Source organism: Typopeltis vanoorti, chromosome 4 (assembly GCF_054136105.1).
Source record: "Typopeltis vanoorti isolate ZY-2024b chromosome 4, IOZ_Tvanoo_1.0, whole genome shotgun sequence".
Taxonomy (NCBI): Eukaryota; Metazoa; Arthropoda; class Arachnida; order Uropygi; family Thelyphonidae; genus Typopeltis; species Typopeltis vanoorti.
Window position 1 is genome coordinate 73,360,993 of NC_143552.1, and position 17,173 is coordinate 73,378,165.

General features: G+C 36.9%; 1 protein-coding gene across 4 annotated transcripts in view; it reads right to left on the minus strand.

The window, feature by feature from the left end:
• Positions 1-17,173, minus strand: part of LOC150107413 (F-box only protein 8-like) — a 103,314-nt gene that overhangs the window by 59,151 nt on the left and 26,990 nt on the right. For 3 of the 4 annotated variants that reach the window (XM_090391873.1, XM_090391875.1, XM_090391874.1), the window contains exon 5: positions 88-214. In XM_090391873.1, coding sequence (XP_090247999.1) covers positions 88-214 — 127 coding nt within the window. The remainder of the gene's footprint in view (positions 1-87; positions 215-17,173) is intronic. The other variant, XM_090391876.1, reaches the window with a different exon arrangement.

The following is a 17,173-nucleotide window of genomic DNA, read 5'->3' on the forward strand; positions in this document are numbered from 1 at the left end:
TAAATGTAAGTTGGCACATCAAATTATATCATACTGAAGAATTTATATACTAATAACTGTTTCATGTTAAGCAACTAATTTACATACCATAAAGGCATCTGCATTGAAGGTCACTGTCCCTTCATCGAGCTGCAAATAAAGCCTATGATAAGAAAATTTTGGATTCTTCACTTTAGAATATATTGATGTGTAACTCCATTGACTTCTACAAAGACTGTAAAGAAGAATAACCTCAACAGTGTGTGTGTGTGTGTATATATATATATATATATATATATATATATGTTAAAAATACCAAGCACATATATATATATATAAAAATCGCACACTACACTAAATATTTATGTATACAGCTTTGGTAAGAGATATCACTTTTCATATGAGCAAGTTTAATTGGGACTGTTAAATTTCCTTTAATTTTTAATTTAATTTCATTTTTTACCAGGAACTATATATAAAAATCACACACTACACTAAATATTTATGTATACAGCTTTGGTAAGAGATATCACTTTTCATATGAGCAAGTTTAATTGGGGTTGTTAAATTTCCTTTAATTTTTTACCAGGAACTACACACAAAAAATAATGCATTTTTATTATTTTGGCAGAATGAGTGATATTCAATGAGAAGACATGAAAGCATTGCTGGAAGAAGTGAAAAAAAGAGTTAAGACTGAGTCTGCTGCCACAATTGGGAAGAAAAGCCATGATTATAAATGAGTCAATGAGAAGATTGTGCAGAAGAAATGGTATGCACTTTACAGATGTCTGAAGTGAATTTGATGGAAGAAAGGAGTGGTACATGCCAGCGAGATTACATTTGGATGGTTTTGGAGTTTGATATATGGAGAAAGTGAGGAAAAGGAAAATCAGGGAAACTAGAGGTATTGGGGAATGCAGTCAAGTGGGAGGTGTGCCACTCAGGGACAAATTAGTGAGTACAGAAATTATTATGCAATGTCAAGTGTGGTTTCACAGATTTCGAATCCGATTAGGTTGACAATTACATGCAAGAGTAACTGTGGGTCCAAAAGGTGTTAAATGCATACATATACAAATGCCAGAAGCCTCAGAAATAAAGGGAAGTGTTTTAGGCATTCATCAGCTCAACTTGGCCCAAAATCACTGGCATTAGTAAGACTTGGTTTGCAGAAGGCGATTTAATTATAGGGAATGAATGTAAAGGACATTATATTTTTAGGGAATATAGAAGGAAAAATAGCATGGGAGAAGTATTACTGATATTAGCTGTGCATCTGACCAGCAAAAGTAGAAGTTAAGGAGGATTAAGACTGAGGACTCATTTGAGGGTGATGATTCATTCGAGGCTATCTAGTATGCAAGTGACCAACAACACAAAAAATAATATTGGTTGCTGCTGGAGATGGTGCAAAGAAAGATATAGATGATATATATCAGTAGATAAGCACAAGTGCAAGTAGAGAGAGAAAAGAATACCTGGCAAGAGAGAAACAGTTACTAAGGGATAACTATCTAAAACAGCAAGTGATGGAGGGATCCTGGAGTTGAGGATGATGGATTTGGTAATAGCATTAGATGATGTAACCATAATGAAGATATCCACTCATATAAGGGAAAGTGAAGTGACCACACAGTCCTGTCCTGGGAGGCTGCTAAATATTTGGAGTTCTCACTTAAAAGATATACAGTAAAACCCCTTTTTTACACTTTCCAGGCGACTGATGAAAAAAAGTGTAAATAGCAGGAAATGTAAAAAAACATGCGAGTCTACATACTAGATTACAAAATTTAATAACTGAAAATAAATGAATTTACAATTACTTACATTTTCTATTTAAAAAAATCTTTAATTATTGATTGTTTTTGCTTTTTCTGCACTCTTATAAGTTTCACCTGGCATATAAGGCATTAAATGCCCCATCGTCTCCTGATGCACTTGCAATATATTGCCTAAAAACAGAGATAGCTTCCATTGCTTCTTTACTAGTAGGGGACAGTAGGTTCTTGATCACAGTCTTCTTCAACCACTTCTTCCTCTTCTTCTTCACGAAGGTGGTTGGAAAGAATGTCTTCTACACTTGGTAGCACTGATGTGATCACACAAGCATCAACATAGTCTTGAAATGAGGAAGACTCATCCATCACATACCAGTTGTTGGGCTCTGACATATCTTCTTCCTCATGTAGTTGTTCTTCCTCTTCCACAAACATAACTCCTGCCTTCTGGAAACAGTTGGATATGGTTTCAGGAGTAACATGCAACCATGCTTTGGCCACCTAATGCATGGCATTAAGGATTGATACGGTCATTTGTTTTGGGTCCATACAATTATCAAGCATAAACACAGCTTTTTCAACAAGCATTTTTCTATATTTCCATTTAAATGCATGGATGATGCCCAGATCTAACGGTTGAAGCTCACTTGTACAATTAGGGGGAAAAGAACATTAATCTAATTTCTGAGCTGCAGATCTTTAGACTGTGCAGGACATTTGTCTATCAGTAGTAGTATTTTGCAGTGATTTGTCCCCATTTTAGCATCCAGAGCATGCATGGTGGATGTGAAGATGCTGCTGGTCATCTATGCTGTGCTGTTGGCATCATACTTAGGCAGATTTTTCACATTCTTAAAACACCTTGGCTTTTTAAATTTACCAATTACCAGTGGAGGTAATTTTTCTGATCCATCAGTATTGACCATGAGCAAAACAGTTACCCTCTGCTTGCTGAGTTTTCCACCATGACACTTCTCTCCTTTAAAACACAATGTTTTACTTGGCAGAATGTTATAAAAGAGCCCAGTTTCATCAACATTGAAAATATTTTTTGGTTCGTAGTCCTGAATAATAGTCTTTAGTTCATGTTTCCACTTTTACAGTTTCCTCTGCAACACTATTACTTTCTCCACACACACTTGATTATATACAATATTGTGACGAGTCTTGAAACGATCAGTCCATTCATTTGATGCAGTAAAACCATTAATCCCCAACCTCGCAGCAAATTCAAGAGCTTTCGCTCAGAGTATAGTACCATCGACTGGAATACCCAACGCTCTCGTAGAAACAAACCACTCCACTGCAAGTTTATCCAATTCATCGTATGTTGATATCCAGATATATTTTCATTTTTTTTGACATAGCGCCAGATTGCTTTGTATTGAGTTCAATGCTTGACCTGTTTTTTTACTATCGTGTTCAAAGTGGACACAGAGTGTCCAAGATCTTTTGCTAAATGCACACATGTTCCGGCATGCCAATCTACATGTCGCAGAATTGCCATCTTTTCTTCTACCGAAATACATTTTCTGTCTTTTTTTTCCATGTTACTAACAGGGATTATCCACCACCGCAACTTGAAAGCAACTATCACACGCTAAATTACGTAGCAGAAATTCTGCAATATCAATTCGTACTGTGACTGAAAATTCAAGGTATCGCTCATCACTGCTGCAAGTGTGGAAGTCACCATGATGGCGGAAATGAAACTACAGCTGAAAGCAACGTCATCTGGGAACAGAAATGTGCAGATTTCCACAGAAATCATTTGAATGAGAAGAAATTGATTCGAAAATCAGTATTGCTACCCAAGAAAAAAACACAAATCACGGGAAATAATGTCCACATTAAGTTGTTAATTACGGGAAAACATCATAAGAATAGGCCTTAAGATGGGACCAACGGAAAATGACGTAAATGGCAGGAAAACGTAAATTGCGAGAACGTAAAAATGGGGTTTTACTGTATGTGGAACACCAAAACCAGTGCCATGACCTAAGAAGCTACAAGGGAACAGTGCATAAGAAGTCAGGAACTGAGGGAAGCAGTATTTGAATGCATCCTCAAGGTCAGGAGAAGATAAACCAAGTAGGAGTTAAATGAAACAGCACGATAAAGTAAGATCTGAAAAAAAACAGTGGAGAGAATATAAAGAAAAAGATGATTAGCATGTCCATGAACAATACAAAGCACAGGCAGGAAGAGCTATATCAGATTACAACAGGAGATTAGCTGTGTAGCTAATAAGATGAAGAATATTATGAAAGGTTAACTTTAATCAATGCTGATTGTAGAAAAGTGACAAAAGTAGAAATAATTGAGAAACTAAGTAATCATTTTGCAAGTGAAGAGAGTTAAGACAGTTCCATTACATAAAGAAAGCTCCAAGATAGAAGTAGCAAATTAAAAACCAGGTATTTATTTCTTTAGCATATGACAGGAGGGAGGGGGGGGAACTACAAGAAATTATTGAGCAAAACTGTATACGGACTGACAGTTCAGTTAACCACTCGATAGTGCTATCTGGGAGTAGATAGAATCCTGGAGGTTTGAAAAGTGGATCTGTGATCAGATATTTGTTTGTAGTTCATTCCACAGCCCTGGAAATCATCATCTGATAATTCCACAAGCCATACAGATGTGTATGGCTTGTGGAATTTACTATGCAAGATCTGGAGGCAAGCAGTGCACTGGAGGTGAAGAGATATCTTGATATATAGAAGGATACATGTTATTTCTGATTTTCTTTATTTCTTTGATGATGGCTTCTTCTCTTCTGAAGCACAGAAGAGTGACGTGGGAAAGAAAAGGTAACCATGGGAGTGGAGTAGATCATAAGGTACCAGAGATGATTCTTGTTGTTAAGCTGTGTGTCCATGAGAGTTGTGGTGACTTCAGTTCCAAAGTGACAAACAATACTCCACAACAGGGAAGACTAGAGCCAGAGCTGCTGTTCTAAAAGTCAACGCATTACAACCCCAAACTGTGCCTGCCAGTTTGTTTATGACGTTGCTTCTGGCAGATATCGTTAACTTAGTTTTTTTCTAAATGTTTTCAGTAAGTTACACTATGGTGGAGTGTGGCACCAAGGTAACAAGGGTTACTTTCATGGATTAGAATCCTGTTGCAAAAGTTTATTTTTAGTTTTCAATGAGCTTCGTGGTTTTTTTTAGGTGGAAAGCAGAAACAATAGTTTGATAGGATTAGGAGATAGTTCCTAGCTTTCAAAGTAATTTTGTAATGCACTCAGAACTTTTGCTCAGTGTTTCCTCAAGGCCTTAGAAAGTGATAGCTATGTCATCAGTATAAATAAACTTTTGACTAGCTGTTGGAAGGATATTGCTTATGTACAGGTTGAATAAAGCTGGGGTAAGGACAGATCCTTGTGGCAATTCATCCTGTAGGATAAATGTTCTGCTTTTTTTGTGAATTCAGATGAATGTTTATTTTCCTATTGGAGTGCATCTCTTCTACTAATTTTAGTTCTTTTGGCAGTTGATTATTATAGCTGATATTTTATATAATATTCTTAACAGGCACAAAGTAGACGTTTTTGCCCTACAGGAAACTCACCAACCCCACAAGGAAATATTACCATTCCTGGCTAGATTCTTCTTGCTGATAAACCTGATGAAAAGACATGGCCTGGCGATCTATGCAAAAGCAAATTTGGAAAGCATCTCCAAATCTCTGGACCATTCACAAAGTGACTATTGTTGGTATCCAGCTGGATGACTTCTCAATCTACAATGTATATAAGCCTCTTCTACTTGACTGACCCAGCCCTTTACTTTCTCAGCCAGTCCATCCTCTCATCATCATCCTTAGAGATTTCAACTCACAGTACATTATGGGGATACAATAATTATGATGACAACCTAGGCCTGCAACTGACAGCAAGCAACCTGGGACCTTTAAATCTGGAAGATGGAGATCAGAGACAGCCCCTGACCTCTGTTTTACCACCACTGATATGGAAAGAACCCCTCTTGCCTCAACCTATCAAGTATAGGTTGCCTCCTTTTTCCCACAGGCACTGTCTAATTAGTGTAGGATGTGTAATCCCTAGAATAAACAGCTTCCCAATACTCCAATGGAATTTCAGAAAAGCAATTGGCCAAAATTTACTGAATTCACTGAAAACAATATCGACAATTCCACCTTCAGGTGGAATTTGTCGATATTGTTTATTTGTTGATTAAACTTGTCATAGCATCTGGCAAGAAACACATCAGAAAAATCTACACAACATGCTCAACTGAAAGTCTTATTCTTTTGGCAAAGTATAAACAACAGAACCTTCCAGACACTGCTTCTTCCCTCTTAAGGTCATCCTTGGATGATGATAAGAGTTAACCTCAACTTTACCAGATCAAGTCACAAGGCTTGATCTGGTAAAGTACTCCAAAGGAGTACTTTACTCTGGCACCAGTACTCCAAAGGACTAAGGAAAAGTAAACCTTAATAGTATTGCAAAATCTTAGCACAAAAAGCTAAACATAAAATTCCTACAGACACCAAAAAAAGAGATCTATCGTCTTTATAAAAAAAGTTTTCTTATTATGTCCTACATCTTCAGCAAACTCCAATCCAGTAACTACAGATGAAACTTGTGCAGCACTCAACCTAACTACAACAGTTAAAACTTCTGGCATTGATGGCATCCTTCCAGACTTTTACTCACTTTGGCCAAAGATCCTGGCTATCTAATTTCTATTGCACAATATTAAATGATGAACTGCTCCCAAACTTTCATTCATGCCAAAGATAATAGTCATGCCAGAACCCAATAAGTCAACTGATGACTAATAACTATTGCCCTATAGCATAACCAGTGGACAGGCTGGGTTTAGACCTGTCAGAAGCTGCTGATCAGGTCTTAGCTCTCACAACCCATATAGAAGCTGGATACCAAGAGGGTTTAAGAAAAAGTACTGCATTCATAGACGTGAAAGCCTTGATGACACAAAATGGAAGAAAGATTTATTGTATAATGAAATCAGTTAATATCTCAGGTAGTCATTAAGGTGATAAAACTGCTAAAGTTAATTTTAATGTAAAATTCAGGAATGGATGGATAAGAATATAATCCCATGGTGGACAGCACAGCTTGAATGGTTGGTCCTAAGTAATTTACATTTTATATACAGCGACAGCTAATTGGATAATGCATATGGCTACATCATTGTAAACTTTTATCTCTCTTATTTAATTTTCGCATTGTACTCTTTAAATCTTAATTACACATACATTGCACTTGTATCTGTGCCCTCAGTAAAATCCTTCTCTAGTAAGACTTTATTTTCTTAACTTCTATATTTCTCTTGGCCAATCTTTACATATATTACCGATGCCAGTGGTTTGGGGGACAAAGGGAATATCAATGGTCAATGCCAACTCCCTTGTCTCTACACTGGTTCTAATTCCTTTTTCGGATTCAGGGAAAATTTATTTTTCACTGCGCCACCCCAAATCCTAGATTAACAAAAAAAAATGTAGAATCAAGGAACCAGAAACAGTTTAGCTTATAATCTTATATTACTATAGGTTACATTTGCAGTCGTGTAGCCTCACTAAAATTTAATCGCCCGCTGTGGTCCGTATTTTATGAGCAAGTGCAACAGAGAAGAAAATCAGGCAAGTTAACAATTAAACAAAAAGAACAAAACATTTAATTCAATTGATACATATCACACATTATGAATACACTCTGATTAAGTAATCTGCAATTGCTAATGAATGAGCACTAATTTCTCAGCTTCTCTATATCTATCTTAGCATGTATGATAAAGAGCTTCATTTATGATTTACGACTTATACTTGAATGATCACACTTATTCATCAATATTAAAGACATTTGTTAACTGAATTACTAATGTAGCTCCATGTGCTCTCATACAATTTCTCTCACAAAATTCTTATAACTTATTCAATCATTAAAAGACACAATTCTTAGGTTCCACGTGCTCTCGTACAATTTCTTTCACAAAATACTCATAATATACTCTATCATTAAAAGAAACAATCTCTAGAGTCCTTCCTAAAATTTACAGATATCCTTCTAGTACACATTTACAAAAAAAAACTAGACTGTACTTTACCAATTGCTGGGGAAACTATTTGGCCACCTCATATATCTCGTCAGAACAATTACTTTCGACTCCACGTTCCTTCTGCTTTTTCTGAGGTATTTTTCAAGGGTTTGATCTGCATATACTTCTTCGCCGAAAATAAGTGGACGTTATTCTTTGGTGAACTGGCTCAGCATTATAACAAACTCTCCGTAAAGATCGGTGAATATCTTCTGCTGAGCTGGTCGCCGATTGGCAACTTTTTGGGAAATCCACAGCAAAGTTCTTCAGTCATTATCTCAAATCCGCAGGGAACATGGAGGCTCCACACACCACAGCAAGACCGCACGAGACCCGGAGCATAAGAGCACAAGCCTAAGAGTAAGCGAGAGCTTTCTGGCACTGCACGACTTTTTAAATTGCGCGCCACATGTTAACACTACGTCATCGATTTCTCCTCCCACTTTTCCAGCGTCACTTCATCTCACCCAGTACTGAGCACCACACACGGAATCCTTAGCGTGATTTTCGGAATGCATGAGCGTGTGTGTGTGGGGGGAACAACTTGCTAACGAAAAGGGTGCACCTGTACTCTTGGTTGCATGTGTTTCTATTCCGGCCACTTTTATTTAATCGGATTATCTCTTTCTCCCAGCAATTTATAAGTACTTACACTTAAGCAGTAAGATTTAAGCAATTTAGCAATTCATAATACTTTATATTATAACCAAAATAAATGAAAGATTCTCAGTTTAGTAATAGTTTTGTAATTTACGAGAGTTTAGTATATTCTGATATATCAATAATTGAATCAAAATGTAACCCCATGTTAAGTCTGAAGGAAATGTAAATTAATCCTATTTTAGTTTCATTCAGAACTTAACACCATGATACTACTGAATTTGCTCATTTACTCCAACTTATGTAATAAGTTGGAGCATATGGAGTAGTACATGGTGGAGAAGAATACAAGAGAATGAGGATGACTAATGGGTGGCTCAGGCTATTACTATTTAATTTGTATATTAATGATATAGACAATGATTTAAAGGAGAGTATTCAGTTTGCTGATGATGTAAAAATGGTGAAGGAAATAATTAATGAAGGTGATGCAGAGATCATGTAGAATGATTTTAATAAATTAGAAGTGTAGGCAAAGGATAATGGTTGTAGTTTAATGTGGCAAAATGTAAGATTATGCACTTTGGGATGTAAAGATTACATACTATGTATTACACTGAAGGATTAATTAATTGCATACAATGAATATTAATGGAATGAATACAGCACAGAGGGAAAATGAAATACAAGTTTATTAGATCCTATATTTCATCTCTGTCACAGAGATATCATCAGGGATACAATGTCAAAATTTGTAAAAGCACATGCAAAAATATTCAGTACAAAAAAATAGACTAAAAGCCTTAAGTACTACAGAGGGGATGCCCTCTATGGTTGCTGCTGGGCAGGGGGCCTAATAATTCAAGTTTCCCAAATCTTCTGCTGATTCTAAGAAACGTTTGTCAAGTTTAACTAATTGTTTTGGTTGGTACTAATGAACTGAGAGGTATTCTATGAGAGAGGATGTGATGGAATTGTTAGACAAAGCAAAAAAGAAGTGTGAGAAGTTAAAGGGTTTGCCATGAAAGAGGCAAACTGAGGAGAAGAGTGTTATTAATGGCAAACATATCAATATGCAGGTTGTGCATAAGGAATGATGGATTTGTATAATGCTGATGGTCTGCACTTAAATAGTTTTGGTGTCAGGTGTCTCGTTTGTAGGGGTATTTCAGAAGTCAGTAGCTAGTGTTTCAACCAATGACACGAGATTTTTTTCTCATCATGTGCTTCACCATTCAGTGATCCCGCTCTGATTTTATGTGGCCTACCAGGTTGTGATTGTGTTGTTGTTGCATCAAGCCATTTCCACAATAACATCACTTAAAATTAATAAGGACAGTTTCAGCAGGGCAGAAATTCCCCAAACTGATTTTTTTTGTTCACCAAAGAGTGCTGAAGGAGATTAGAGACTCTGGAGTCATCTTGGAACAGTGCCATGGCTTGAGAAGCAACAAGGAAAGAATGTCAGTAGTGCATGGCAAGTGATCAGAGATTACTTGAGAGTAGCAGTATCTGACTACATACTCAAGGTCAGGAGGATAAACCAAGTTGGAATTAAGGGATAATTTTTTCTTTATATTTTCTGCAAAAGAAAGAAAACATCGTGGAGGAAATATAAAGAAAAAAGTGATCTGCATACTCATGAGTAGTACAAAGTGCAAGCAAGAAGGATGGCTAGTATGGTAAAGAAGGCCAAATCAAACTATGAGAGAGAATTAACCACACAGGTCAAAGTAAACCCCAAAAGAGTTTTTTTTGTTATATAGCAAGTAAGAGGAAATATTACTTTAAACAATGCTCATGGTAGGAAGGTGACTGAACCAAAAGAAATAGTTGAGTTGCTGATGTTACAGAGATGCATATCAATATTGAGGTCGATGAACAGGAGGTATTCAGCATATTAAAAAATATGAATGTGAACGCAGCAGCGGGACTGGATAGCATATCAGTCCACGTACTACCTGAATGTGCAAGAGAATTAGCATTGCCCCTGATGAAATTCTTCAACTAAATTAACCACACAGGTCAAAGTAAACCCCAAAAGAGTTTTTTTTGTTATATAGCAAGTAAGAGGAAATATTACTTTAAACAATGCTCATGGTAGGAAGGTGACTGAACCAAAAGAAATAGTTGAGTTGCTGATGTTACAGAGATGCATATCAATATTGAGGTCGATGAACAGGAGGTATTCAGCATATTAAAAAATATGAATGTGAACGCAGCAGCGGGACTGGATAGCATATCAGTCCACGTACTACCTGAATGTGCAAGAGAATTAGCATTGCCCCTGATGAAATTCTTCAACTAAATCTTGGCTCTGACAGGGTTTCAAAGGAGTAGAAAGAGGGTAAGATAGTACAATCGTATAAAGGTGCTCTAAGACAGAGATAGCAAATTATAGACCGATTAATATATTGGGAGTGGTTGTTGAAGTGTTGGTTAAAAAGCTGGTGAAAGGTAAAATACAACAGTGGGTGGATAGGACAATACTCTACAGTAAGCAGTACGGTTTTCTAAAAGGGAAGGTCCTGTCTTAGTAACTTCTTCACATTTTATAACCAAGTGACAGCAGAATTGGATAAAGGTAATGGCTACACCATGATGCTGGTAGAGTTTGCCAAGGCATTTGACAGAATACCACATGGAAAACTATTACAAAAACTGGAGCAAATGGGGAATGGATATGAGGCTAGCAGCATGAATAGGGAGGCAGGGGGGGGGTATGATGGACAGACACCAGAGAGTAGCATATGGTGGAGTGGAATCTAGGAGAATGATGGCAAGTAGTGGAGTACCTGAGGGTTCAGTACTAGGACCACTACTCTTTAATTTGTATATGAATGACATAGGGAAAGATTTAAGTATGGATATTCAGTTGTTTGCTGATGATGCAAAAGTGGGGGAGCACAATAGTTGATAAAAGTGATGTATATCCTGCAGGATGATTTAAATAAATTGGCATTGTGGGCAAAGGATAATGATTGTCAATTTAATGTTACAAAATGTAAGGGGTTGAAAAGGTTCCATATGGTGTTATCATATTGATGGTATTGGATTGCAGGAAACTGATGAGGCTAAGGACTTGGGGATAATTGTGGACAAAGCTGAAGTTTGGAGAGCATATTGCAAAAGTTGGTAAAATAGCTCAACAAATTACTTGGATGTTGAAAAACATGCTAACAAGTAAAGATAAGTTATTATCCCACTTTATAAGGCTAGGATTTGGCCACATCTTGATTACTGCACACAGATTTGGTCACCTCAGTCCTCTTGGGGACCAGGAGGTGGTCGAGAGGATTCAGAGACAACTGACCAAGATGATGACAGGTCTGTGGAATACTCCCTATGAGGAGAGGTTGAAAGTTTGTTGGTTACAAAGGTTAGTTGATAGATGGAAAAGAGGGAACATAGTAGAAACTTTTAAGATATTAAAGGGATTTTATAAAATTGATGCAAGTGAAAGTATTCAATATAAGACGAATAGTCAGAAAACTAGGGGCCATACATGGAAGCTGTGTAAGAGCGTGGTTAATAGAGGTGTGTGGACCAAATTTTTTGCATGGAGAGTGGTGATGGAACGGATTGCCAGAATTGGTTGAGTTCCCTGGTAGTGAATGGATTTGAGAGGTATGATAGGATTTTTGTGTATGGTGGTTGATTTTCGTTTCTATCTACAGGAAGTGGATGAGATTCGAGATATGGGAGTGATGGGTGACAGTAGATTTAAGTTTAGAGGGCATATTGCAAGCATTGCAAAGACTACACATCAAAGTACTGCTATGATAAGAAGTCTCCAGACTCCATGGAGATGCTGTAAAATAATAGTAATAATAATTACTAACTTTTATAACAGAACAACAGCTGAGATGGATAAAAAGAATGGCTACACGATAATTCTGCTGGATTTTGCAAAGGCATTTGTCAGAGTATCACATGGAACTCTGTTACACAATTCCGAACAAATGGAGATAGATATGACACTGATTACGTAGATATGAGGGTAGCTGAATGGATAGATACAAATAAGTGGTATGTGGAGGAGCAGGATCAAGGAGAATGCAAGTGACCAGTGTTGCGCTGCAAGGTCCTGTGCTAGGGCAATTACTATTTAATTTGTACATAAATGATATAGGAAGTAATCTGAAGGCAAATATTCAGTTGTTTGTCTATGATTTAAAATTGGGTAAAATAATAAGGGAGAATCATGATGTTGCCCATGATGGAGCAGTTTCAAAAAAGGAGGGTAACCAGTGGCGTGTGTTTCGCAAGGTTCTTTCTGTGCTTAGACCCATGCTGTTTAACTTGTTTGTAAATGATATATCATGTGGATTGACTGGGGATCTTCAGTTGTTTGCTGATGTTATTCCCTTCAGGAAAATTTGAAGACGTTTGACTTGGACAAAAGGAGTGTGGTTGTAGTTTTAATATTCATAAGTGCAAGGTGCTGCATTTTGGAGTGCAGAATTATAAGACTGTGTATGTACTATATTGATGGCATTGTACTACAGGAAGTGGATGAGATTCGAGATATGGGAGTGATGGTTGACAGTAGATTTAAGTTTAGAGAGCATACTGCAAAGACATCAAAGTACTGCTATGATAAGAAGTACTCTAACATGTAGCGATAGTGTTGGATATGCCAATTGATTATGATGGCTTGTAAAGGCTATAAAATAGCTGTTAACTCTGGACTGAAAATTCTGAGCATTATTTGGGGAAGTGGGCATACCATCCAGGACAAGAGGTGATGTATCCAAGCTATTAAGGATTTTTCTGGTATCTTTGTCATAAGATCAAAACAGCCTTGAGATATGCTAGTATAGAACACCTAATGCCTTTTTAGTATAGAGGGAGATAGTTTGGTCACATGTACAAGAGTTGAAGACTGATGCAGAGAAGCTTTATCTTTGGATGATGTTACAATGGCAATATATGAATGTGAAAAGAACAGATATATGGAAGGGAAGAAGTTGTGAGCCCAATAAATCTTGGAGGGATCAGAAGGCTTAAGAGCCATTTGAGCACAATGCAAGTTTTATGTATTTGACCCTTACAAAGTTTGTTTTGGATTTGCTGATAATTTGTACTATGAGCTGCAGTTGTAAGCTGAGTGCAAAGCCAGAGACAGATTTTAACTTGAGCAAAGCTAAATGTTTTTCTTTTAATGGCTTTGCACACTTGTTGGTGAGACAATTCCTGCATAGTGGTTGAAGAGCAAATGGAAAGAAGGATAAAAGTTCTTAATTCCAGCAAGGAATTTCATTCATTTTGAGTAGAAGTGGATCTATAGTGCAATAGTACTGTGGGTATGCCAAAAGTATTTTATCTTTATTTTACATAATCTGGGAACTCTGCTCTAGAGACCAAACATGAAACATTTTCAAGCCACTTCAAGTTTCAATAAGCTGGGCAGTGGTCTCATTGGATGATGAAGTTCATCTCCAAAGACATTCACAAACATACATACCCATGGCAGAATTTGAATCTATGACCTATTGGAGAGTAAGTATTCTAATTACTTGGCTAATCATTAACCTAGCTGTTTCTGTTTGCAGAAACAAAGAGATTAATGTTTCTGCGGTAAACATTCACATCTAAAACTTACTGAGGACCTGTTTTATGACATTTTACTATTACTGAAAACAATAGAAGTGGGGGACAGACCTGTTTATGGAAAAGATGCCATCCTTGTGGGTGACTAAACCCTCTTCCAAAAAAAAAGTCCAAATGAAGATTCTGTAGCTATTTACTTGTTCAGTGGAATACTTTATTGCAGTATTTTCCATTATATATGGAATCTGGAGAGTAATGTGCATATTTTCAATATCTGATGTGGCTTCTGTAAAAAAAATCTACTGATGCTGTTTGACTTGTTTCATCTGAAAACATCAGAGATGCAATCCTGAAATGCAAACACCCAGTTTGGTTTATTTTGAAAAAAAGTACCTTTATCAACATTAGTCTCAGGGCACATCTTTTATTAAGGGCTTCCTCTCTCTCACCAAACCTTCCAAATGAACCGAATTCACACTTTCTTGGCCATATTGGCAAGAGGGGGAATGTTTTCTACAGCTCTGTCTTAAGTGATATTTTTGACGCCAAATTAACTTAAACTCCATGACAGCATACATTCCTCTGACTATATATATAAAATGCTCTTTATGTTGACGACTTCATAATTTTTTTTTTTATTCATCTTATATCTTATTTAAAGCCCTCGCTAACGGGTTATAATTTTCAATAACAATTGTATGTGCGCTTTTGTCAAAAATTTTACTTCGTTTCAAAATTAAGGCTGAGATAAACTGGCATCCTAGTAGTAACAGAAGCCATTCCTGGCTGGCTCACTAGTCAGGCAAATATGTCTGTCTAGTTAGGTGTCAACCTAAGCCACCATATGTTTGATTGTGGATCTAGTCAACTTGTTAGTTTTTCTAATGCTATGGCTAAATTTTTACTCTGTGTAGCTAACAATGTTGAAGCACATGTTAATTATTTACATATTAGTTTCTTTACCAGTCTATAAGAAAAGGAAAAAAAAATTATCAGTGACACAGCATTTATTTTTATTTATTAATGATACATGATCATTTATCTTGAATCATCACTATTATGAAATGTCAAAATTTCTTCTGTGCCACTTTATGTGAATAAATGTTGAGAGCAAAAACATTCAAAATCAACAAATTTTCAATAAAAGAAAACCCGTTCCAACTAGCTCTGAAACATTGATGGACAGGACTGATACCACATGAAGCAACAACTAAGAAAACACTCAAAAACATATCAAGTTACATACAGTTTACAATCAATAAGAGGCCACACATGGATCAAGGGTCTTGGATTTGATTATCTCATCAGAAGATGTAAATGAAGTGTCACATCTTCCTTCATTTGATGGAAGTGAACCATGAAATGATCACCTGGGTGGTGGCCTACATAAGGGCTTTTGTGGGAAAGAGTTATATGTGGAATTATAAGGCAGATGATTATGGCAAACTCAGGAGGCAGCTTGCAGCGATATCATGGGAATGAAATCAATGCTGCTTGATTTCTACGCAGGAATTATCTTCGCAGAGGCAATGACAGTGTATTCCAAAGGTCAGGAGATTAAATAAAGTAGGTGTAAAATGAATGACTTAAGAGGGGGGGGGGAGCATGTAATCTGTAAGAAAAAGGTATTGTAGAGGTGGCACAAGATGAGGGGAGATAATCAGTTACACGAGGAACAAAAAGAGCAAGCAAGGAAGGTGACTTGCTTGGTAAGGATAGCAAAAATGCAGTATGCAGTATTAACAAATGAGGCTAAAAGAAATCCTATGGAGTTTTTTTCGATATGTAGTCAGCAGAAAGAAGAATGATTATGGGAGGATGATGGTCAGTGATAATGGGAGAATGATAAACACTCAGAAGGATATAGTAGAGGCGTTAAATGAGCAAGTCATTAAAGTATTTTATCCTTGTGATTACAACAAAATGCAGAACTTGAGAGCAGTAGGAATGGGGGAGGAACCACTGATGGTGAGAGAGCAGGAGGTATGTGAGAAATTGAGTAAACGTAATGTCAACAAAGTTACGAGACTTGATAGTATATCACTGCATATACTGAGGGAAGGTTCCAGGGTGTTAACAATAGCTTTAATGTACCTTTTTCACATGAATCTTAGATTAGCCCAGGTCCCAAAAAAGTGGAAAGATAGAAAAATTGTTCTACTACATAAATGGGGTGATAAGAATTATAGACCAATCCACTTGTCTGGAGTTGTGGTCAAGGTGTTGGCAAAGCTAGTGAGGACAAGGATTCAGAACTGGGTGGACAGCAGTAGAATTCTCTATAATGGACAGCATAGGTTTACTAAAGGAAGATTGTGTTTTAGCAATCTGCTTACTGTAACAAGGTAATGAATATGTTGGACAAGGGGATGCATATACAATAGTATATTTAGATTTTGCAAAGGCTTTCAATAGATTGTCACATGACAAACTAGTAGTTAAATTGGAACAGACTAGGTTGAATAGCAGATTAGTGCATTGGAGTGGAAATTGGCTCTCTGATAGGTATCAACTGGCCATCAATATGCCACTAGTGGCATGCCCCAGGGTATGTTTTGGGGCCATTGTTGTTTAATTTGTATGTAAATAACATTAGAAAGGGCTTAAATGGTGATATACAGTTGTTTGTAGATGATGCAAAGCTGAGGGAAAGTTATGAGAAGTAGAGCAGATGTTGTAGCTTTGGAGTGAGTATGTGTGTGTGTGTGGGGGGGGGGGGGAATCAGTTTAATGTAGCAAAATGTAAGGTTTTAAAATTTGGGAAGTAAAGACGGGATGCAGAGTATAAAATTAGCAGAGATATTTTGGAGTAGGTGGATGAGATGAAGAAGTTGGGGTTTGTGATAGATAGGGACTTGAAACTTCATGAATATTTTGCTAAAATTGTGAGGACAACACAGCAGATTATGAGAATGATGTAGAGAACACCGACATGATTCCATTGTACAAGACTTTGATAATGTGTCTTAATCTGAAATTTTCTTTTAGGTCTATAATAACATGAGCAGCACAACATCTAGTCACAGCCCAACTGCAAATCCACAGAACCTATTTCTATTCCTCTTTCCTTCTTCCCACATCTATTTGCCAGAACAGCCTTCCTCATGAAGTGTTCCCCAAGAACCACGACCTATAGCTATTATCATATAAAAATGCCAGATCATG